The following is a 23,469-nucleotide window of genomic DNA, read 5'->3' as shown; positions in this document are numbered from 1 at the left end:
CCTACAAATTTGCCAACCACAGTTTTATATTGCAAAAAAATCATATTGGCTTACAAAACCGGATGGAAACCTATTGCAGCTGATAAACAGCAACCACATTGGTCTAAATCAATTTATTTTAAAACAAAATACAGAAATCTGTTTTCAGATTTCAAGCTTACCCGTCTCAGGGTGCGGCGCTAAAAGTTTAAAAGAATAAAACGTCTTGGAAGCAAAACAAGTGGCAGACGATAGCTAGAACCACAAGAAAACATAAAACCAAAGGTGTTCGAAGAAAATGTTGCGCGCTAAATTGCATCCTAAAAAGTGATGAAAAAATAATCACCAAACAACACTAATGTAAGCGGGGATAAAACTTTACGAGACGATAAAGGACGCTTGTCGTGGGTCTTATTTCTGGTTGCGACGGTTATGGTGCCTTTGCTGCTTGTGGGGAGAGCTCCCCATTGGGGTACGGCTGCCGGGCGACATCTGCTGACCGTCGTTCATCATCGGCGATAGTAGAGGGTGCATAGGACTGTATGCCATGTTACGGTTTCTGCCCTGCACCATTGCCGGGTTGTTGAGATATTGTGTTCCATTGCCCATCTGGTCACGGTGAGGATCTGTAAAATATATGGATACATTACTCATTACATACTTCAAAAATCACCTTAAATTATCACTCACAAAGTCACATACGTGGTAACTCGTAAGCGGACATAAGGTGTATGAAACAGAACACACGTGTTGTAACAAATGATGTTGCTCCGTCACGCAAGAATAAAACAAGTTGAAGTTACATTCATTTAGTCAATTATTTTTATATTCGTAAAAATGTAACTTGTTTTATCTTCGCATGGCGGGGCAACGACAGTCGTTAAAATACAAATGTTCCGTTTCCTACACCTAGTGTCCGCTTCTAGTAACCAATTTTACATTTAGGTTACGTAATTGCATTTAAATAAAGCGACTATTAAATTTCTAATGAATGAAGGCAAATATAAAATTCTTTAGAAGTTAAGCTATCGTTTTGAGTGGCCTTATCAGTAAAACGACAGTTGCAGTATCGGGTCTGCAGTAAAAGTGGTGAAGCAGCTGCGTTAGTAGGACGTGTGAGAGTGTTATGTTTGGTTTGCGTGTATGTAGTTTTATGTTGTAACGTATCGTGTAGGGTACTTTATGTAACGTATGTTAATTTTTCTCTAATTTTAGAATGGTTAAATTTGCTAGTGTTTTTAACGGGCATGTTATTATGTTGTATTACGTATTGTGTAGCAAAGAGAGATTTGTTGTAAACCTTCAGTACGCCACACGACGAGTCTTTATTGGGATATGGTAAATTGCGCATCGTATTGTAGGGTGGAGGGGAGATGGGTCATCTTTGGAACATAATATCCAAATATCCTGATTGCGTTTCAAACATTTAACAACGATCTACGGGAGTCGTGAAGATATAGATTTATAATTCTTTAAATGTTTTTTTTACTGCCAAATGGGACGTGAAAAGGTGTCCCATCTTCCCCACAGTACTATATTTGTTGTTAATGTTATATACCAGAAAAGTGGTGACAAGAATAGTTAGATCCGATTTTTCTAAGCACCAGTTTTATAGATTCTGGTTTTAAGAATTAATATAAGATTCAGAAAAATTGTGAAATTTTGATACGTGTTTTGTATTGTAGGTTTAGATTTGGTTGCTGGTAAAAGTCGAGATGCTGAATCTGCCGGAAAATTTGCTTCAATTTCTTTCAAGTTTTAAATTTAAAGAGAAAAGTTTGGAATATAACGTTGATGTTAAGCCAGGTCGGTTAAAATTAACTTTAGAATGGATATACGAGGATCAGTTCTCCAGAGAAGTACAAGCTTTGAACGTAGCGGATGGACACTTCAATACAAGTCACAGAGTTCAGGAGAACGATTGTGCAAAAAGGAAGGATTCTGAAAATGCTCTAAATAAAAATAGAAATGAAGCAGCGCAACCCAAGTCCTTTCAATCGACACATACTGTGGTGCTTGCTAAGCGTGTAGGGTTGCATACGAAGTTGGATAGAGCGACTGCTATAAACAGTGGTCAATGGTGTGGAGGTGTGGTCAAGTTATCAAGGGCAAGCGTGGAAGATGACGAACGCATGACACAGCATCACGTGACCATAGAGCACGCGAGAATCATGAGTCAGGACGATTGTAGCACTATTGAAGCGGACAGTGACTGGGAATCAGTGTTTTCTGTGTCGTCGCTGGACAGTGTTGCTACCGATGATAATTACTGCGAGAAATTAAGCAACAAAAATGTCACCAATACACATAAAGAATCAAACAGGTTACAAAATGAGACAGGAACGACGGAAAATGCTTCGACATCGAATGATACGGAAGGTGTAACGGATACAACAGAACACACAAGCTATACCCTTAACAAGCGAACATTGAGTCCTATACACGAAGGGTGTGATGATCAAAGACACGCAGACCAAACCAACGACGACCAGGAGTGTATGGAGACATTTGAATCTTACAATGAATGCGATTTACCAAGTCAAGGTGAAGAGAATTCACATTACCATAACATTTGGTAGTAATTGAAAAATATTTACAAAAAATATATGTGCGTATCCTCCCGAAAAGCGTGGATAATTGTTAAAAACACGATTAGGGACATAGTGTTTTAACGGTGTCCATCTTGCCCCACCGACCCCACCCTATTATACATTGAGTTACATTGCAAGTATTTTGACACATTATATTTTTCAGGTTTTATGGGAAATGGGAATACTGGACAAACCTCTGTAAATCTTACTGAAGTAAATGAAGGACAACTTATGGAACTATACAAGGTAGTTGCTTTCAAAGTGTGGGTAATGGGGTAACTGGGGTCCGAATCCTAGGTCAGTTGGTGTGTAAAGCTATAGGACCTCACCCATGTAGAATAGAATGTACATATACAATGTTGGGTATGAAGAATTGTCGTTGAGTATCTTGCCTAAAGACACATACTCCCACAATAGTAGCAGTAAAGAGCCTTGAACCCATAAACTCTTGATTAGGGGCATGTACGCTAACTAACTATGCCATGGTGGCGATACAAACAAATGTTTTTTTGTTCCAGAGTAATGCACAAGACATAATCATAATACGAGCTTCAAAATTCCGCATTTCATTTGAAGAACTAAAGAAATTAACGTTTGGATCTGGTTTAATTGACACACAAGATGTAGTGGCAATGTTTTATGATGACAAAGTCATGAAAAGACCTGGCTATCTTATACAGGTGAGTTTTCAAGGTTTAATTTTTGGAATATAGGTGACGTTATGTTTTAACACTTTTGACCCTGAAATGTGTTTAACTTGATGTTAGGGGTTCGTACAAACGAGCAGAGCCACAGTAGACTGTGTTTGCTATATTTACCAATTGAGTTTTTATGTCTGAGAATTATAGGGGTAATTTTATTTTAGTTTGTGTAACTGTGGGACATTTTTGTATAATTAAATATGTTTAAAAAATGGTTCGTGTTTTTTTGCTATAAAAACCATAGAGTAAAAAAAATAAATTAGTAGCATGTGACTCATTTAGAGTTGATATTTTTATGCAGTTTCATCCAAAGAAACGTGACGTACAAAACAAACTAATGGACATAACGTCGGAAGAAAGATGCTACGGGGTGTTGAAGTTAGTAGCTGGAGATGAAATTAGAATGACTTCATTTGACCCGAGTTTTGTGGAGTAATAGGAAAAGAAATATGGTCTGAAATTATCTCTGCATTTCAAAAAATTAGTCTTGCTTTTTTAGTAAAAGGAATACCCAGTTTATGTACAGTGCTGGTTATAGGTGGATTTTATAATTATATGTGTATTATTATGAATATTGTTTTAATAAACTTCTTTATTATATATATTGTTGTTGTCAGGAGTATATATTGTAAGTGTGAAAGATATTTCCTGACCTTTGTTTTGTGATGTTAAAGAACCGATGTTTCGTCTGCCATAGCGTTTGCTGTTTAAGTATCTTATTTAATACAAACACTCCAGCCTATATATGACACAACTGCATTTTATAGACTTGGTTTAAAAAGTAAAACCATATTCACTAAATAATATTTTAACAGCTTATCTAGTATAAAAAAACATTGTGTATTTCTAAAGTTATGTCTGTCATACAAGACTTTATCAGGGAATGTTTCCTATACAGTAACACAATAAATCTTTACAAATCTTAAGATCTCTAAATATCCTAAGACCTGAATTCTACAGTCCAAACACTCCATACAGTCCTACCTTTACCATGATCAGGCATCCCAGTATTGTATGGCGATCCACCATACACTCCATTATTATAAGGAATCACATTGTATGGAGATCCATGGTAACCTTGTGTAGATGCAGATGGTGGTTGGTGGTATACAGGAGATTGCTGGGTGTGGGGGGAGGAAGGCCACTGTTTGTTTGGTGTCCGCCTGGAATTAGAGATGAATGAACCTAGCTTGCTTAATACTCGCGTGGCCGGTAAACGACAGTCTGTATTACATGGGTATTCTGTTCATGCACTTCCTGCCAAATTGCGATTGTATGCAACTTTGGTGGTAAAAGTTTTTCTAGGGGGAAAGCCACTAAGTGTCTTGCTCAAAGACACGTACGCCTGCAATAGTAAGAGCAAAGAGCCTTGAACCAATCTGGTTGACTTGGTAAAACAACAGTCAGAATTCGGTGTTACAACTTGTGTATAGTATTTCTCTAGAGAAACACCTATTCTATGTTGGTGAGATCTCGCAGCGTGGCCATGGCTCCTAGGATTTATGCCAGGATTGGCCGATTACCTTCAATGTGTTAGAATAAATACCTCTTATCAGGAATTTGCTTTGGTGATGATTGCACGAAACGTGGACTGCTCTCGATCGATCTTTCCTGAGCAGGAGGTGGAAATAGATTCATCTTTGCACGAGTTTCATTTGATCGATGGCTGGGGTGGGGTGGGGGGCTACTTCTTCTTGTGTCTCTGCTACCAGGTGTATGGGAACTGTGATGTTAATGGATTATATATTAGGCGTAATGAGTGTTACTGTAATAATATAATGTGCTTTGTGCATAGGAAGACATTTATGTTATAACTCGACAGTGAGCATGAGGTTTATGGATATACTATGTATCTGGGTGTGGGGCTATAAAAAACATCATATAAAAATATATAAAAAATAAAATAAAAAGAATTAATAAATATACCACATGTGTTTAAAACCATACCCAGATACCCTACCATCATAAAAACACTTTATAAACAAAAAGAAGCTACATACTTGTTCCTCTTATTATTCTGGTGAGGAGACATCTTGTATTTGGGAGATTGAAAGTTCCTTTGTTGAAAGTCAGAGTTTCTTGGTGAAGAACCACGGAAAAATTTGTTTTGTCCTGTGAAGTTACCTGCGTGGTTTGTACATGGTTAGTATAAGCTATATATTATGTATATGTATTCATTTTTGGGGATGGTGGGAGAATCCTGCATTAAATCCTAGGACCTATGTTGTACTCATAAAATAGTCATATTTTACACATTTAATTTCACATATACGCACTATTTTTAAAGTAAGCCAAACTATTAGATTGTATTCTATTCTATTCTATGTTGGTGAGGTCCTATGGCATGGCACACCATGGAACCTGAGATTTAGGCCACAGTTGGACTTAGGCCAGAGTTAAAAACAAAAAAATGAACGTAAAAACTGTTTTTTATTTTAATGAAAAATATCATACATTATGTAGTTGAATTATACAATACGTACTATCATTGTTATACTCTGGGCAATCTTTCTTAATATGTCCAAATTCTCCACATAAGAAACATCTGTATTCATTCATATCCTTTACTTCTTGTTGCCCTGTTTAAATATAAGCTTACGTTAGTTTTGTGTGCGTGGTTTATTATCTCCAAGTATGTAAAACAGGTAATTGTATTCTGAGGCTTTTTGCATGTTAGCAAAGGCAAATAGAACATTAAATAATATAAAGTTCAATTTAAATCAAGTGAATTATTTACCAACAAAGTTACATAATTGGTAACTCATAAGCGGGCACGAGGTGTATGAAACAGAACACCCATGTTATAAGGACTGTTATTAGGAAAATTAGTGACATTCATTCATGATTACAGGTATAATTAGATTTATTCACTGATTAAATAAATAGATCATAACAGTTTTGTAATTTCTTCTTCCAGCAGTTTTATATTATATACCCTTGGTTTCCAAAGTGGGCGCCGCGCACACTGGTGCGCTGCCGCAACTTGTCGAGTGCGACTTTAAAGTTTGCAGAAGCGCTCTCAATCCAGCATGGTCGAGAAAATTGATTTCTATTAATATTTTATTTCCATATAAATTGTAGTTTTATACCACTGCGATAGCGAATATAACATGAATGTTACGCTTAACGTAGTTGGCTATAAGTGCGCAGTGCACTGCAAACATTTTTAACAGCTCAAGTGACGCCGGGTGAAGAAAAGTTTGGGAACCACTGTTATATACCATTATAAATCATTGGCTATTTTTTCGAATATTTTCACATAAACCTTAAGAATGTCTGTTATACAGTAAAACTGTCTTGTCAATAACTTGTCCGTAAAATCTCTTTGTAAAAACTGTCTGTCAAAAACTTATCTGTCAAAATTTTTTAATATCCCTGTCAACCACACAATAATAATGAAACATTCACAATCACCATTATCTTGTCCTCTTCTTCTTTTCTTCCTGGGACAGTCTCGTACAAAGTGTCCGATCTTCCCACAAACTCTGCAACATCGGTCATTGGGAGCTTCCTCTCCATCCATGAGGATGTTGGCATCGAAGAAATATTCCTGAATATATGATGTCTATGTGAAACGGTGTGGTATCGATAAAAATTATCCTAATTTTTATTTCCAAACATAATTATTTTAACATAACTTTTAACAATCTTTTTACTGTAATCATTTTAACTATAACTTTTTAACATAATCATGTTTAACACAACTTACAGGTTCATGAATAGGATCCATATTTTTCGGTGGTAAGTTGGCAAAGTGTTGCCTTGCTTTCACAAACACACGCATGATAAAGTTGCTCATCTTGCGCGATACACCAGCACCAAGGTTATGGTTCAAATCAAACGGATCTTCAATTGAAATAAACTTGGAAGTCCATTCCTATATTAGAAAGTATTTTATATGGGTGGAAGACTTTCTCGAGGAACTGAGATTTAGGCTGGACTTAGCCCAACACCCAGGGGTTTAGGCCAGATTTGGCCCATTGATATCCCATTTGATTTTCTCGTCCCATTTGGTAGTAAACAAAGAACACACAAAGAATTATAAAACCATATTCTTAAGACTTCCATAGACCAGCGTTAATTGTTTAAAACACGATATTTAGATATTATGTGCTAAAGGTGTCTTACCCCATATCACTGTATTGTATAACTTACCTTTTCAAACACAGTCAATGGTTCATGCTTTCTTATACACACAACATGGTGTCTGAAGTCAAACTCCTCTGTATAGAAGCGAAGCATATTGTGCCACAGCTCGCCGATGGATTCCTTGTTCTTGCCAAACTCGGGCCAGATATCTTTCTGTGAATATTTACAATACTTTGCAATACACATGTAAAGTTCACACACCATAGCTGTAGAGGCTATTAAAGGTATGTGTGTTTGATTGTGATAAATTCCGCGAATCTGACCCAGATCTGGTGCTCATAGAGTTCAACGATTCTTGTGTAAAGAAATACAGTAAGAATATGGTGATACAAAAACCCTACGAAATAGACAAAAATCAAGCCCCAATAAATCTAAAACAATTCTCCATGCAATATTTTCCACATATAATTCAGGTCCTTTTACAGAAAAATAAAAATAAAAAACATAGTAATTTAAAAAGGATTAATATGCCTGACATAAACAACATATATATTTCATAAGCCTGATGTATGTACATAATATGAATACTTACCAAAGCTTTGACATCACTGTTGAACCAGGCATTCCAACCATCTATTGTATCTACAGGTTGTTCACTACCTTCGTATAACTGTGGATATTTAGAAGTGAATATATGTGACTTTTTTGTTTGATGCCTTGGCTTAGTGGTTAGGTAATTGCATTGTAATCCAAGGATACAGTGTTTAATGCTAAATACTGATATCATTGACTGTGTTTGTGTCCTTGGGCCTGAAATGACATGGGATCTCAAATCTATGGCAGAGTTGGCCCATTACCCCACCAACCAGGGTGCTACTACTCATTAGTAAAATAACAACTGCTAGAATACACATATATCTACCAGTATTGAGCATTGAACCTGGTATCGTTCAGTTACCAAATACTTCCGACTTGTAGTACTGGTTTTGATAGCTGAAATTACATAGGCCAAAAAGGGGGATAATGAGCCAATTCTGGCCCAAATCCTAGGGCCCATGGCGTGCCACACTGTGGGACCTCACTCACATAGAACAGAAAGACAAGAAGTGGGTTCTGCATCAAAATATTCTAGAACTAGTGTTCCAGTGTTGACCAATCAATTAAACGTTTAAATGCATTCAACCAACCTGTTGTAAAACTGGCAGCACTGGAGGTTTCCTCTGTTGCAGATAGAATATGACCATGAGTGTGTATGCATATGATGATAATGAGCCTCGTGAAGCATCACCAATCTGACACCGCTTCACGAAAACTTTCATGGCATACCCGAGCACCTTGCATCGACAATCAATGGAAGAATAACAGGATAACATAGCTGTGTTCTTTTGTGCCTGATGTTATGTGCAGTTTAAGCTACATTGTACAGTTATGTTTGTACAATGAAATATAAGCATAAGGATATGGGCAAAAAGCCATAAATAACCACCTACAAAGTTATTTACTAACTTGTAAGTGGGCTGTATGAAACAAAACACCCGTGTTAATAGGACTGTTCTTACACTGCCACGCGAGGATAAATAAGTTATATTCATTCACTCATTCATACTTTACAAATATGATTTCTTTTATTTTTTTTCTTGCCTATATTATACCAGCTTGGTTACGACAAATAGATCGTTATTCTATTCTGTATGGGAGAGTCCTTAAGACGCTGGGATTTAGGCCAGATTTTGCCATTACCCCAAATAATACCAAATTACCAGTAAGTTGTATAAACTTATGTCTCCCTCCAAGCCACTCATCTTGTGCTCGAACTTTACGATCGGGACTTTAGCTGTGGTGATTGGGAGGATGTTGCAAAGATCGGAATTCCTACGAAGACACTTCGCAACATCAGTGATGATGGACACGAAGTCTAAATCCTGGAGAAACAAAAAGTAATGAATGTATATGAATGTAAAAAACGTCAGTAGTTACAACACGGGTGTTCTGTTTTATACCCCCTGTAGCAGCTTTTGAGTTACTAGGTATGTAACTTTGTGGGTGACTGTTTTTTCTTTCAGTTTGGCTGACAACTTTGACAATCCATTAGTGACCATTGGGTTGGATCAACACATAGGTTACAATGGTAGCAGCGACAAACCTTGAACCCATAACCTCTGGGTCAGAGGCAGACACGCTAACCAACTGTGCTTTGCCTCCGATTTTCCAAAATACACTACATTTTATACCATATGTGCCGCTTTTATTTATAAAAGATTATATATAAATGAACAGCCCTACCTCTCCTGTAGCATTCCCATAGAAAGTCATACAAATATCAAGGTCACTACGACGAAAACCAAAACCATTTCTTGAAGAACCGAATAAATTCATCTGACATTTGAAGTTGTATTTGCGTTGTATGTAATTCATAAGTGCTTCACATATTTTGTTTCTTTCCTGGACTTCCTTCTGCCTCAATGCGAAGTTTTCTGTGTAAATTGTATTATCACAGAATTTATATCAGTGCTTATCAACCGTTTGGTTGCAATCCAAAAATGAGCAGACATTAATTTGAATCGTCATTAATATGACCCTTTGACTGTTTTGCAAGTTTTACTGGTTTAATAAACTGTTTATCGCACAATCAGCTAAAAAGTAATGGGAAAATTCTGGTATAAATTTTAGGTCTCATAACATTCCTTAAAACAGCATTAGTAGATAATATTACTTATAAGATACAAATAACAATGAACTTACTATAGGACCTAACCCATATAGAAGATAACGCCCCATTTGCAGATAAATTTTATACAACAATAAAAATACCAAAACACCTAACCGCCCCAAAATAGACTGCATTGGCAGATAACATACCATATATTTAAATAACATTCAATTAACTTACCATACATATAGTTGCATACACGATCCAGTGCATTTAGTAGAGACTTGGTTATAGGTGGTAGTTCCACAAGGTCCATAACTTTAGCTTCATCGGGACAATCCTTGCGAACATGCCCCTCATTCTTGCACAGGACACAAACTTTGACGGGGTAGTGTCCACCAGTTATCACTTTATTAGTAAACTCATACCTGCAATAAGTAATATATATATAGTTAACATGGGAGGTGACTGATAATGAATATAACTTACTTTATTCTAGCGGGCATGGGAAACGATAGTCATTAAATCACAGGTGGTCTGTTTCATACACCTCGTGTCTCACAAGTTACTACATATGTAACTTTGTAGAGAATACTTTATATTATATACTACTTAACTAATATATATATATTACAAGTAACAACCTTGTAGTATCCTCAGCAACTTCGTCAAGCACAGAGTGGATTGCCATGTCACAAATTTTTGGAACAACTTCATCCAGTTGTTCCTCTATACCTGCCGATGGTGGGAAGTTTGGTTAAGATATAATAATAACATTATTGTTATGGGCTAATGTTGTTGTGTATTATTACCATTGAATTGGTGATGCTATCTCTAGTTGTTTTAACGCATGATCACGTTAAACTGCATGTGTTATTCGTATGACTTTAATTTGGATTCTATTTTCAAACACATGTTAAGACTCTGTGTTGCCGCTAATGAAACCCAGTAATAACTACCAATAGTTTTAGAACATATTTTAAAAAAAACAGTAAAGAGTCCAGAATCTGGAATTTGGGGTAATATTAATAGGCCAACTCTGGCTTAAATTCCGCTGCCTTGCCATAGGTTCACAGCCATATAGAATCAGCATAACATATTTATTGGGTGGGGAAAGATGGGACACCTTTCATTCTATTTTCTGGTCATTTGGTAGTAAACCAAGAACATTCATATAAATATAAAACCTTATCCTTACAACTAGCATGGAGCGTTGTTAATTGTTTAAGACACGATCAGAATATTTAGATATTATATGCGAAAGGTGTCTCATCCTCCCCCACCCTACTATATATATAAACAAACGTATACAACTGAGACAAACCTGTACCACCATTACTAGTAGATGGAGTGTTATCATTCACATCATGATTGCCACATGATACTTGCGGTGTATCATTTTGTGCACGTGAAGCATAGAAGTAAGTCACGGCTGCTTTTAACCGGGACATCATGTACCCAAACACTGCCTGCAAGTTTTTTACATTTTATATACTATAAAAATAGGCAGCAAACCTGGGGTGGTAGGGTTAACGGCTAACTGCTGTGTGGCTTGAACAAAAACAGATTATATGAGCACCATATCAGGGTAAAATTCACAGGATTTATTACATTGAGTTATGATGTCATAATCGACATAATGTTACCTGTTGAGTCATAGAACGACATAGATTTCTCTTGGAAGAGAAAGGATCAACAATTGCAACCCTTTTTCTGCTCCAATTCTTATCTGATCTAAGCAGGGTTCGACTTGTGCAGATGCATATGATCTGAAAATTGATATGCTTATATACACATTATACAGGTGGTCTTATAACAAAGAAATGATTTTGAGTGTGCAGGTATGGGGTTATGTCCGTTATAAAATTACATTTTAGGCGTAATGTTAAGGCCCCAGGGTGTTGTTAATACATAGCTGAAGTATATTGCACTCACCACATTTATTAATAAAATTCCCTATATTTCTATGGACAAATCTGAGTCTAAAATTTTTACCAGAATTAAATATTTAACTAAATATTGAAACAGCTGACACCTATGTATAAACTAACAAACTGTTGTTTATTTTTCCATCAACAGGCCTAAACAAATTTAACTTTTCATTGGTATGCCCCTTTAAACCTCGAATTCAGCCCCGATCTCAACTAACCTGGTCTTCCATAGGATACTCCAATGCAAAGAACTTTATCATGGCCAACCACAAATCAGCAACAAGCAATTGTTTTCCCTCTAACCCTCCCATAAGGTTAACAGGGTTGTTGGGTTGTATGGGGGACGGCTTGACGGGCTCTTGAGCGCCTGATAGTGGCGAATCAAGCTCAATATTGCTATCTGGAGATTCAGATATGCAATTCTCGAGTGTCGTGTTTGTTTCAGCGTCCGAGTCTGTTTGAAATTTTGAAATAATTGTTTTCCTATTTTAGTACGAAATGAACACCAATGTTAAAAGGCAGACTTTGCCACAATTGAAAACCATTTTTTTAGGAAAAAGAACATCAGTGTTATAACAACAGTCGTTGTAAAAATTTAAAAACCTTTTTGAAAAAAACTATCAAGTTATAACGACAGTTGTTACCCAGCCATATAGAAATAAATAAGTTACACACATTCATTTATTCATTCAATGTTTACAAACCTATCAAGGCATATGGTTTATAATAATAACAACAAATGACATACCAGTTTCATCCTCTTCAGTAGGGGTCGGCTTCTTTACAGGACTGCTTGGTTGTTTAGGTGGTAAAGTTGCCGTGTAATGACATGAACCACTTGTAAAGTCCAGCAACTCACATTTAGAAATGGAAGAATGGTTCAATATGGATGTCATGTCGTGGTCAGCAATTATCTGGGACAGGATTTAATATTTACATATAGGTTTTTTTTTGTTTTCGCAAATTCAGGAGTGACATTGGTAAAATGCAGTCACACACTCATGGTCGTCAAACCTGCGGTGCCTTGTTGGTTAAAAGTAACACAATTATACTTTTGCCTCTTCCTCTATTATGTACTTGTATCAGCAAAATAAAAGCTATTTTAAGCCTAAAACTGGAGTGCTAAAACAAAGGATGTCACCCGTATTTTAAAAGCTTGGTTACATGTTACTTTTATAAGGTTTGTAATGCCTTTTTTTGTCATTCAATTCGATTTTGCTTAGGCTCTAAACCCCACTACCTCAAATATATACAACATAGTATACAGATTTAGCCATACCTCATGTAGAGCTGGTATATATTTGTGCCTTTGCATGAAGAAGATGGTCATAATGATGAATGCATGGGATGGTAGGGAACCCTCACTTTGTAGATCAAGTCGACACATTTTTGCCCATTTACGAAACACCATGCTTAACTGTGGGGGGTAAGAACAAGTATTAGACATGTGGGAACAGCTATATACATGGTGAATATGTTTCTTCCTCTAACCCGAAGGTTTGGGGTTCAAAGCTTGTCGCTACTACCACTGTAGTCTGTGAGCATACCTGTTTAAAAAAAAAACTTTTAGACAATTGCTCTTACCAAGTGGTCCCTATTGGGCTTTCTAAATTTCCAGCTATACAGAAAAAAACACCCACAAAGTATATATAGGAGGTAACTCGTAAGCTGGCACGAGTTGTATGAAACGAAATACCTGTGTTATAACGACTGTTGCTTTCCAGAAGGATAAAATAAGTTACATTCATCCATATTCTCATCAATATCATGTCTAATTGATGAAGTCATATATGACGGAAAATTACTGGTAAATTCACCTGAATTACTCTGGGGTCAAGCAGGGAGTAGAAACGTAGCAGACGACTTGTCAGGATGCTCGATTCGTTCCCCGTGCTTAAAGAGATGTTAAGTGATGATTTTTGATCCGTGAAATTAATCCGAGGATTCTTTCCGAGAAAATCCGCATTCACATCTTGGTAAGTCTCTATGGTGGAAAATGAAGAATAAATTAACACATATATAGGCTCGTGCATAATGGGGCTATTGCCTAATCTCAGGTCCCATGGTATGTCAGAGTTTTATACTACAGGACCTTACCTATAGTATAGAATGCATTAATTGCTGTTTTTTTCTGTTTTACCTAAACTGTTTTTATGTGATTTTTTTACCTGAATCTTGAAGAAGTGAAAGAACTTTAAGCAAGGCAGCAGGAGCACGCATGGTGGATGGGTATTGTAGATCAACATTCACATCACTTGATGTAAAACCAAACCCACTGCATGATGAACCATATAACACAACACGTGACTCTGTGTGAAAATTAATAACCATTTGATTTAAATTTTTGAAAAATATTCCATTACGAAACTGTAAAAAAGTAAACTTTTAACATTGTATAGCCTACTTGATGAAACGTTTATTTCTTATACTTACGCTGTAAAAATGTTATTATGATAAGTCTTGCATTTATGCAAATTATACACTGTAGGTATAAGAATGTTGCTTTAACTAGAAAGACATAACAGAATAATTGATTCAGTGCTGTTACTAAGAATATGCAGTGACAAATTGTTATTGCTCTTGCTATATGTTATCGTGCTTGTGCATGATAGAACAATAACCTTGTGTCACTTCTTTGAAAATCGCATCATGTATATATAGACTCTAATGTTCTTTAAAACAGCATATTAAAATCTTGTATTGAAAATAACATAGTAACATTGCTATTGAAAAAAGTATATTAAAAATTTATTCTGAAAGTAACATATATATATATATTATATATTAAAACTAACATATTGCAATTAACATATTGAAAATTTCCACATACTTGGTATATGAGTGCTGATAAGTTGTTCAAGGTCTTGCACTGTGTTAGTGCGTAGTTGTACGTCACTTTCACTCATTACTTCAGCTACTACCTCAGTAAGTAAGACCTTCTGTAGGTTGTTGATGGCAGGGGGGGAAGGAAGGGAGAGCTCACGTAATATGTTGTCCTAGAGAAATAAATTTTGAATTTGGATTTTTTTTATGAGGATGACGTTCTTTTGTTTAGATGAGGTGCTTTTTTATGTGGGTGAGATCTTAAAGTGAGGCATGTTCTAGGACTTTAAATTTAGGCCACAGTTGGCCCATTACCTGGTGGCTGGAGAAGTAGTAAGACACATGAAAAAAATTGCGGCCTATTACCCAGTTCACATAACAACAGTGGGCCTACTTCAGGTTACTTGTACCTCAGCTTTACCACATCTTTATATAGCCTACAACTGGCTCACTGGGTGTTGGGGTAATGGCCAGTCTGGCCTAAATTCCAAGTCATGGCACCTCATTCTCATAGTATAGAATAGAATAGCTTACAACCCACCTGCTGTCTTTCCTTCAGTGCCTTCTGATGCCTTTTCTCCTTAATGTGCTTGTGTGCAAGAGGTACATTATCAAGGTGATAGTTGCACAGTTTACATACAAACTTTGCATGGGGAAAGTCTTCAGATTTCTACAGATAATAAAGAATTTTGCCTATAATATCAAGGTATTTAATGGTGTTTACTTTGTATCTAAAAATTCTATAACAGTTGTATCTAAAAAAACTTATTTTATGACAGCTACAAGTTTAGAAGTGTACTGGGATATTATTGTTTAATTATTATATTAGTGCTCACTGCCATAAAATGGGAAAGGGTTGTTTTTACTGCAACACAACCAATAAAATTCTTATTAGAAAACCTGAAAAGTCGAGTTTAATAATAGTTCAAAAGTACAAACCTTTTCCAGTGTAAATATATAATCTCTACTAAGCCGAGCTTCTGCTTGTTTCAAACCAAGTTTTTCCATACCAGGGGAAATGGTGGGTGTAGATGGAACCACTTTCTTCTGATGGATTTCTGTAAGGCAAAAACATATCTGAAGTGTTCTGATATACATGGAAATATGTGTTAAGATGATTCAGGATTTAAAACAGGGTTTCACAAGCTTTATTGTAGTACACTGATCAAAACTCTAATGATACTCTCAAACTTAACAAATAAAACTTTAATATATATATATAATATTATATATCACTATTACATACAGAGAACTAGACACTCTAAATTTACATATACAGAACTAGAAGCAATATAAAGACACAGCAACCATGTAAATAGCCTACTTGGTGTTTCAGAGCAATCCACACTTGGAGTTGGTGGAGTGTTTTGGTTCTTATTTACACCACTGTTCACTAGTTTCAGAATCTCATTACCTGCTTGAATTAGCGGGTCTGGACTTGTAGCTAGGGAAACAATTTATGATCAATACCGAGTATGTTTTATAACTGTGGTTACCTTTATTAAATCTCAGGTTATGTGAAGCAGTTAATTTTATTCTGTGTGGATTTTAGGTGTTGGTAAAGCCAAATAGAACATTAAATTGTATAAAACATTAAATTCAAATCAATAAAATAACACACAAAGTTACATACTTGGTAACTCGTGAGCAGGCACAAGGTGTATGAAACAGGACACCGTGTTGTAAGACTGTCGTTGCCCGACCAAGCGAGAATAAATAAGTTACATTGATTCATTTATTTAATTTTGCATGCCACTTATGTGACCTTTTCTACGGCAAAGGCCACCTTCAGACATTGTAATGTAACATAAACCAAAGAGTCTAACACGTATTTAAATGGTGTTAAACAGCAATAATTAGTTAAGCCTTACCTGGTAGCTTGTCACGCTTTTTCTTATTTCTTTTTTTCTTGATTTTGGCACTGATACCCAGTTCTGTTGGTTTAGCATCATCTGAAATATTTGAATACGCACAACATATAGCAAATATCTTTAATAAACATTGTGTCAATCATTTATTTTACATTACAGTAGTTTTTAAAACAAAAGAAAGTAAAAGTTTGTATAAATAAACAGTATTTAACAAATTGCCAAATCTTATACAAATCTTTTCTTTTGTTAGTACATAAAGAATAAATTTAATTAATATTGTACACATTAAAATTAGACTATGGTTGATTGCATGACATTGGATTTTGGCAAGGTAGTGGGACTTTTGTTTTCATATATAACAATCGGGTGTTAAGGAATTGGGCTAACTCTACCGTAAGTTCCATGACATTGAATGCCATAAGAACTCACTTACATAGAATTGAATGCCCAGACAGAGAACAGAGAGTTGTTATTGAAAGTGAGAGAGAAGTTTCGTTTACATAAAGCTTTGTAAGTAATCTCATGAAATACCTGCTTCTTTGTGTACTGTGTTCACTGTCTTAGTAGTTTCATTATGCTGAATCCTAACAATAAAATAGACAACTAATGTAGATAGGCAAATATCATCGATTTAAAATATATCTTTAAATCTTAAGTGTTTAGTGCAACACTGCAATAAATATATTATATATATATATATAATATATCTTTGCTTAGTTTATAAAGCTATTGGCTTCTAAAATGTACAAATAAAAAGTTTATACCACTCTAGGCTGCACTTTTACAACTACTTTTATTGGTTGAAATTTAAATAAGGTGCCTACAATAATAGTTTCTTCGAAACTAGTGCAGTATAAAGAGTTATAAACTGTTGACTATAATAATTGGTCTTAACTCTTGATGTATTGATTCTACAAAACGGTTGTAAAACAAATGTTAAAATTCTGTTTAAACATGTCATCAAGGTACAAGTTCTATTTCTAAAACATAACACATCAGGTGATATTGGACCTTTTGTTTACATAGTGAGTCAATATAATTGCACAATGTAGTTATTCCCATAAGCATACAAACTTTATGTTTGCATAACCTCAACTGATCAGTTCAAAAGCAAAGGCTTAATGCAACTGAATCAAATCAACAAAACAGAAATAAGAGAGATATATATTATTGCGCAATACAGGGTTATATTATAAAGCCGGACATTTAGAAAGTTAAACCAATATTTGTAAACATGTTTTTACTTACATTTTGTTTTTCCCATTTACTGGATTTTGATTTTGTTGATTCATTTTAACATTGTCTGCGGAAAAACAGGACACTTAAAAACTTAATATTCCATTTACAACTATGGAAAACTTGAACAGAAAATTCGATTATGAAACCATAGTAGCAGGTTATTTGGTGATAATGCAACAATTAAGGGTAATAACAATGAAATATGGCCCAAAGAGAACAATGCTTATCCAAGAGATGAATGTCTATGCTTTTTTATAAGTTTTTTAGACATAAATCATTCAGAGGAGTATTAAATATCATTCACCATATGCTGCATTCATCTTTCCATTTCTATTAGCTTCTTCATGAGCCACATTAGGTTTATCATATACCCTGCCATTACTCGTTGCTTCTAGATGTTCTTCCAAGTTACAAGTCACACTGCCAACCCCAGGTTTAGGGACATGCCATTTACCATTCATACTATCTAAAAGCATCGACAGTTTATTAGTAATCAAGCATTAATTTCACAACTAATAGTAATATAGTATACATCACAAACTAAAGACTATTAAATTTACCACAGCAATAAGCAATTGTCGAAGTGTTATTTGCAGAAAAATTGTATTCAAAAATGTTTAATACTATCGTAGGTTGAGCTCCCATGACAATTCTGCTGTCATGGTGATGCAAGATAAATTTCATGAAATGAAACTGTGTTTATGAGATATGTACCACTTTTTTTAGGCAGTAGAGGCACCACTTTAGTATTTAGATGTTAAGACACAAAAAATGTAATGTGTTTACACCTGAGCCATAGCACAAAACAAAGTCGAATTATCTAGACAAACATCCTACAGATCATTTTACAAATATAACCAGTTATTATTATTTAACCAAACATATAAATATATATACATATATACCCGCTTTCTTTCCACTACCAGAAGTCTCCATTGATTTGTTTTTTCCCCCGTTTGAGCATTTCGGAGTAGTTTGCTTGGTAGAAGATGGTGAACTACTGTAGTAAACATGGATGAATTAGTTAATCCAAATAAGGGAATGAATATACCTTATTCATCCTTGCATGATGGGGCACTGACAGTCGTCATAACACGGGTGTTCTATTTCATACACCTCACGGGTGCTTAAGAGTTGCCACGTTTGTAAATGTGTGCCATGAGGACATTTTTTATGTTCCGTGAATGAATATTTGCAAAATGATTGAAATGACATGTTTGGTACATATTGCACAAAACTACTAAAGTACACAATTGGGTGCTAGTGAAGAGTCTTCCACCCTACCTTATTTGCTAACCCCTAAGCCCTATAACCACTATTTACTAACACCTATAACCACTAACCCCCTAACCGCACCAACCACTAACACTTTCCACCAGCCTATAAGGTGGGGGGAAGGCTCTTCACTAGCACCCATAATTGTAATTTAGCATAGCTCAATAATTTTCTAAAACATTGCAGGAAACAGTACAAGGAACACAGTGGTTTGGCTCACCTTTTGGTTTGGAATTTTGCTGCTTGGGTTAGTTTCCCACGAGGAGCACCCGAATTTAGAGAACTGTGTTCACTGTTGACTTGTGATGGTTGCATTTTTACCGCGTCCTTCCCGTAGCATGTTTAGTGCAAATTATACTACTATAATTTCCACATGCATACAATAGTATTTAGCAGACTACACAGTATTAAGTCCTGTTTAACAATAACGATAAAACAACATTCATGTCTATTCTTCCACATACATATTTACCAAAAACCGCAAACAGCGAAAACCTGTATGAAATTGAACTAAAAACTTTGCCAAATTTCGTAATAAGGATTGTTGCAGTTACGTGACAAGCTGCCAAGATATGACAAATTCAAAGTTTTGTATTAGCATTAAAATCCGTAAATTAAAACAGATGCAAAGTGAAAGTTTGTCTACAATAAAATAAAAAATGATGTTGTTTTTTCATTTTGTTTAAAAGTCATTTACCAAATATTTAACCTTGCATGAACTCTGCTGGTTTTAAGTTGTATCTCTTGTTCGGCTAACATATGGGTTCGTTAGGAGAAAAGAGATGTAACGTAGTAGGTTAGTTTGCAGCTGATGCCGCCGTATTGGATTTCGGGACAACTCTCGCTGAAAACGTGTAAGTGTGTCTGTATATTTACTTGTTATAAATGTGTGCCGAAACCTCCTCTGTAAAAAACCGGAGGATTCTTCACTAGTTCTGATTATTCACTTGCATTTTTCATTTCAAACACTCAAATTTCCTCATTTGTTTAAAGGTTAAGAGTTAAGGTAGTAGTATGACTGAAACGTGTGTTTTGATAACTGGTGGGGCTGGTTTTGTTGGAAGCCATGTTGTGGTGGAACTACTTGAAGCAGGGGAGAGTGTTGTGGTGATAGATAATCTTTCAAATGCAGCATCGGATAAAGACAATCTACCACCTGCGATAAAAAGAATTCAAAATATTGTGGTATGTTTTTCATAGATAAATCTTAATTAAGTGGGACATGCATTTAAATAAATACCAAAGATAAAGAAGCAACTACAATAGTAAAAATAAGTACATACTGTATATATATATGTGTGTGTGTAGTAGTAGGTGAAGTGAAAACAATAATATGTAGTTGTACATAAACAAGTATATAAATATGTAAAACTGTAACATATAAAAAGCCACATGAACATAAAACAATAACCAATAAATAAGAAACTTTCATTTCCCTTAATAAACCAATGAGAAAATCTAAAGTGGCTCACAATATACTAATCATTTTTCTAACTTGTGAACAATATTATTTTAGAATGCTTCTCAAAGAAAGAGGCTTTACTTCAGGAAAGGGAGTTATGGCGATAGAAATATAATGGATTCAATTTTCAATGAGTTTAAAATCAAAGCTGTGATCCATGCAGGGGGATTTAAAGCTGTTGGAGAATCCAAAGAGCTGCCAATGAAATATTACAAGAACAATGTTAAAGGTGAATTTAGTTTTGCGTTATAATAACTAGTTTATTAAAATATAGTGAGAATTATCTTATGTAAAATCGGTCGCAGTGACACAGTGGTGGGACATCTGCGTCTAACCCAGAGGTTATGAGTTGCAGTACCATTATGGGTGTGTGTCTTTGGGCCGGGCACTTATTGTTTCATTCATGTAAGCGATGTTTTCTCTTTTTTTAAAATCAGGTTTAAATTATAGTACTGTGGTCTGTGGGGTAAGATGGGATACTGATAGCACCTTCATCTCATTAGGTCGCAGGGCTAGGATTATAGAATAAAAACATGTTTCATTTCTCCCCACTTACTATACATTGTTTTACCACCAAACAGAGGCTTTAACGCTTGTGAAAGCAATGAATGACCACGATGTGAAGAACATTATATTCAGTAGCTCAGCAACTGTGTATGCTGAAGTACCACCTGAGAAACTTCCACTAACAGAGGAAAGCCCTGTTGGTAACTGTAGCTGCCCATATGCTAGGTACGTAGGTAATACTATGAATGAGTGTAACAGCTTTATCTTTGTGCGTTGGGGAAGCGGCAGTCATTTTAACACAGGTGTTCTGTTTTATGCACCTAATACCCGCCCACAGCAAGTTACCACGTAAGTTTTTTCACAATGCGCTGACAAATTAGACAACCCATTAATGCACTAGGTTGAAGCAACTTTTGATAAGTGTCTTATCCAGGTCCAGGGACATATACGCCCACAATGAAGGCTTGTACCCCTAACCTTCAGGTTAGAGCACCAGGCAATATGATACTGTGTATAAAAAAATGCCGGGTTTCTCAGGTCATCTACTGTGTATAAATGATACAAATACTACATTAAGCAATATATAAGTAATCTTTCATATAATTAACTGATAGGAGTTTACTTATTGAGCTTTATCCTTTAGCACAAAACTTTTCATTGAAAACATCTTGCGTGATGTGACGGTATCTGATGGCCAATGGAAGGTGATGTCACTGAGGTATTTCAACCCAGTTGGAGCACACCACTCTGGGATGATAGGAGAAGATCCTAAAGGAATTCCTAACAACCTAATGCCTTTCATTGCACAGGTATCAACTTTAATTATAGGATGTGTTTTGCTGCCTTTGCTACTAACAGGGGCATAGCCTCCAGTCTAAAAGTTTTTTATTTTAAATTTCGAATGTATATATTAAAATATCAAATATGTATGTTATATATACCTTTTGTATTATATACATATAGGTTGCAGTGGGCCGCAGGAAAGCTCTTAATGTGTTTGGTTCCGACTATCCTACTCCTGATGGAACAGGAGTAAGAGATTATGTTCATGTTGTTGACATAGCTAAGGGTCATGTTGCTGCTCTTAAGGTTAGTTTTTTACCTTGTTATTTTTACAAGAGCGTAACTGAAGTTCGCATCATTCAGATAAGATGACAAGTTTATGCTCACAGTATTTTCCGGTTTGAAGGTTTGATAACTTTGCCTAATATTTGTATCACCACTATTATTTAAACAAAAGCAGTAGGCTAATACATATATTAGGTAAAGAAGTTTGATCCCACAATCATAAAAACACACATGTAATGGGTAATATATATGATTGTATTACATACATTGCTAAAGCTAATGGCCTTCGTCGGAAATAAACTTTGTTGCTTAATACACTATATTTCTTCCATGTTGTTTTAGGCATTACCAAATATGAAACAAGGTTTCCAACCAATAAACTTAGGCTCAGGGGTTGGAACTTCAGTGTTGGAAATGGTTCAAGCTTTTGAAAGGGCATCAGGTGTTGTTATCAAGACAGTAATGCAAGATAGAAGGCCAGGCGATGTGGCTTCGATGTATTGCCAGCCAACACTTGCGTTTGAAGAACTTGGCTGGAAAACTGAAAAGACTGTGGATGAAATGTGTGAAGATCTGTGGAGGTTTCAAAATCAAAATCCAAACGGTTTACATCCCTCTGGTGAATCTAATTAGAAGTAAAGAATATCCTATGTGTCAACATGCGTAACTAATTCTTCAGCAATTCTACATCATCTGTGAAATTTCTAATCCTTTGCCTCAAATCTAAAAGTAGGAGAAGTTGACAAAAAATCTACAGTATATGCCAATGTTATTAGTACCTTTTAGTCAATATTTACGTTCTTCAAGCAGTTTTTATTAAACCTATGTACCTGATAAACTTATAGTAGTAACGTACTCTTAAAATATGCTTTTTCTCACTGTTTAGTTAATGGAACATAAGCACATTGCAATATCATCAAGATAGTTGTAGTATGCCATTTAATTCTTTATATTAATAAATGCACTTGTATTAATAAACTAAGTATTTTCATTTGATTACTGATGTACTTATTGGACAGGTTAGTGGCCTAATAGAACGTTTTTGAACTGTTGTTCTTGTTCTTTTATTGCATAGTGTTGTGGGGTAAGATGGGATATCGTTAGCACCTATATCCCGTGTGTCTTGATTGTGTTTTAAACAATTAACAACGTTTTTTTTAGAGTAGCGCGCCAACGGGTATATAACTCTGTAAATATTCTTTGTTTACTGCTTCAAACAACATTTAAAAAAGTATACGCTACATTCTAAAATCAACTACAAAACCTTTCTCCTAACGTGGTAA

At 35.5% G+C, this 23,469-nt stretch overlaps 3 protein-coding genes across 6 annotated transcripts; 2 read left to right on the top strand and 1 right to left on the bottom strand.

Moving 5' to 3' along the window:
- Positions 1-21: 21 nt before the first annotated feature.
- On the bottom strand, positions 22-19,570 carry zf(cchc/c2h2)-1 (zinc finger (CCHC/C2H2)-1). Of its 3 annotated transcripts, none has more exons than XM_009860367.3 (31): positions 19,370-19,570; positions 18,780-18,874; positions 18,179-18,340; positions 17,884-17,938; positions 17,167-17,219; positions 16,636-16,716; positions 16,089-16,208; positions 15,704-15,822; positions 15,306-15,434; positions 14,772-14,937; positions 14,110-14,250; positions 13,759-13,925; positions 13,221-13,358; positions 12,690-12,855; positions 12,160-12,395; positions 11,657-11,779; positions 11,335-11,479; positions 10,655-10,745; positions 10,251-10,438; positions 9,644-9,834; positions 9,121-9,282; positions 8,548-8,751; positions 7,953-8,030; positions 7,427-7,573; positions 6,981-7,148; positions 6,686-6,821; positions 5,755-5,850; positions 5,272-5,395; positions 4,818-4,994; positions 4,256-4,434; positions 22-605 (listed from the first exon to the last, which is right to left on the bottom strand). In XM_009860367.3, the coding sequence occupies exons 1-31, from the start codon at positions 19,462-19,464 to the stop codon at positions 391-393; spliced, it is 4,347 nt and encodes a 1,448-aa protein (XP_009858669.1). In that variant the 5' UTR covers positions 19,465-19,570; the 3' UTR covers positions 22-390. The 3 variants fall into 3 exon arrangements, with proteins under 3 accessions (XP_009858669.1, XP_018667477.1, XP_018667476.1); XM_018811932.2 differs by having other exon boundaries at positions 98-605; positions 4,262-4,434; XM_018811931.2 differs by having other exon boundaries at positions 99-605; positions 18,780-18,871.
- LOC104265733 lies at positions 1,677-3,873 on the top strand. Its single transcript, XM_009860366.3, has 4 exons — positions 1,677-2,523; positions 2,734-2,816; positions 3,089-3,250; positions 3,573-3,873. Exons 1-4 carry the CDS (start codon positions 1,695-1,697, stop codon positions 3,705-3,707), a joined length of 1,209 nt encoding a protein of 402 aa, XP_009858668.2. The 5' UTR covers positions 1,677-1,694; the 3' UTR covers positions 3,708-3,873.
- LOC100177170 (UDP-glucose 4-epimerase) lies at positions 17,441-23,182 on the top strand. Of its 2 annotated transcripts, none has more exons than XM_026834612.1 (7): positions 17,441-17,451; positions 20,143-20,334; positions 20,666-20,840; positions 21,193-21,343; positions 21,762-21,927; positions 22,082-22,207; positions 22,529-23,182. In XM_026834612.1, the coding sequence occupies exons 2-7, from the start codon at positions 20,164-20,166 to the stop codon at positions 22,817-22,819; spliced, it is 1,080 nt and encodes a 359-aa protein (XP_026690413.1). In that variant the 5' UTR covers positions 17,441-17,451; positions 20,143-20,163; the 3' UTR covers positions 22,820-23,182. The 2 variants fall into 2 exon arrangements, with proteins under 2 accessions (XP_026690413.1, XP_002127539.2); XM_002127503.5 differs by lacking the exon at positions 17,441-17,451 and adding an exon at positions 19,891-20,003.
- The last annotated feature ends 287 nt before the right edge of the window (positions 23,183-23,469 follow it).

The sequence above is a fragment of the Ciona intestinalis genome, chromosome 5, assembly GCF_000224145.3.
Source record: "Ciona intestinalis chromosome 5, KH, whole genome shotgun sequence".
NCBI classification, from domain to species: domain Eukaryota; kingdom Metazoa; phylum Chordata; class Ascidiacea; order Phlebobranchia; family Cionidae; genus Ciona; species Ciona intestinalis.
The sequence above is the reverse complement of the archived record's forward strand: the minus strand, read 5'-3'. Positions and strand labels throughout refer to the sequence as shown.

Bases quoted from the DNA above. Each gene is read 5' to 3' on its own strand.
- LOC104265733 (XM_009860366.3), top strand. From the start codon at position 1,695: ATGCTGAATCTGCCGGAAAATTTGCTTCAATTTCTTTCAAGTTTTAAA. The intron at 2,524-2,733 runs GTGAAGAGAATT...TATATTTTTCAG, and splicing joins ATGCGATTTACCAAGTCAAG to GTTTTATGGGAAATGGGAAT. The intron at 2,817-3,088 runs GTAGTTGCTTTC...TTTTTGTTCCAG, and splicing joins AACTTATGGAACTATACAAG to AGTAATGCACAAGACATAAT.
- LOC100177170 (XM_026834612.1), top strand. From the start codon at position 20,164: ATGACTGAAACGTGTGTTTTGATAACTGGTGGGGCTGGTTTTGTTGGA. The intron at 20,841-21,192 runs GTGAATTTAGTT...ACCACCAAACAG, and splicing joins TTACAAGAACAATGTTAAAG to AGGCTTTAACGCTTGTGAAA. The intron at 22,208-22,528 runs GTTAGTTTTTTA...ATGTTGTTTTAG, and splicing joins GTCATGTTGCTGCTCTTAAG to GCATTACCAAATATGAAACA.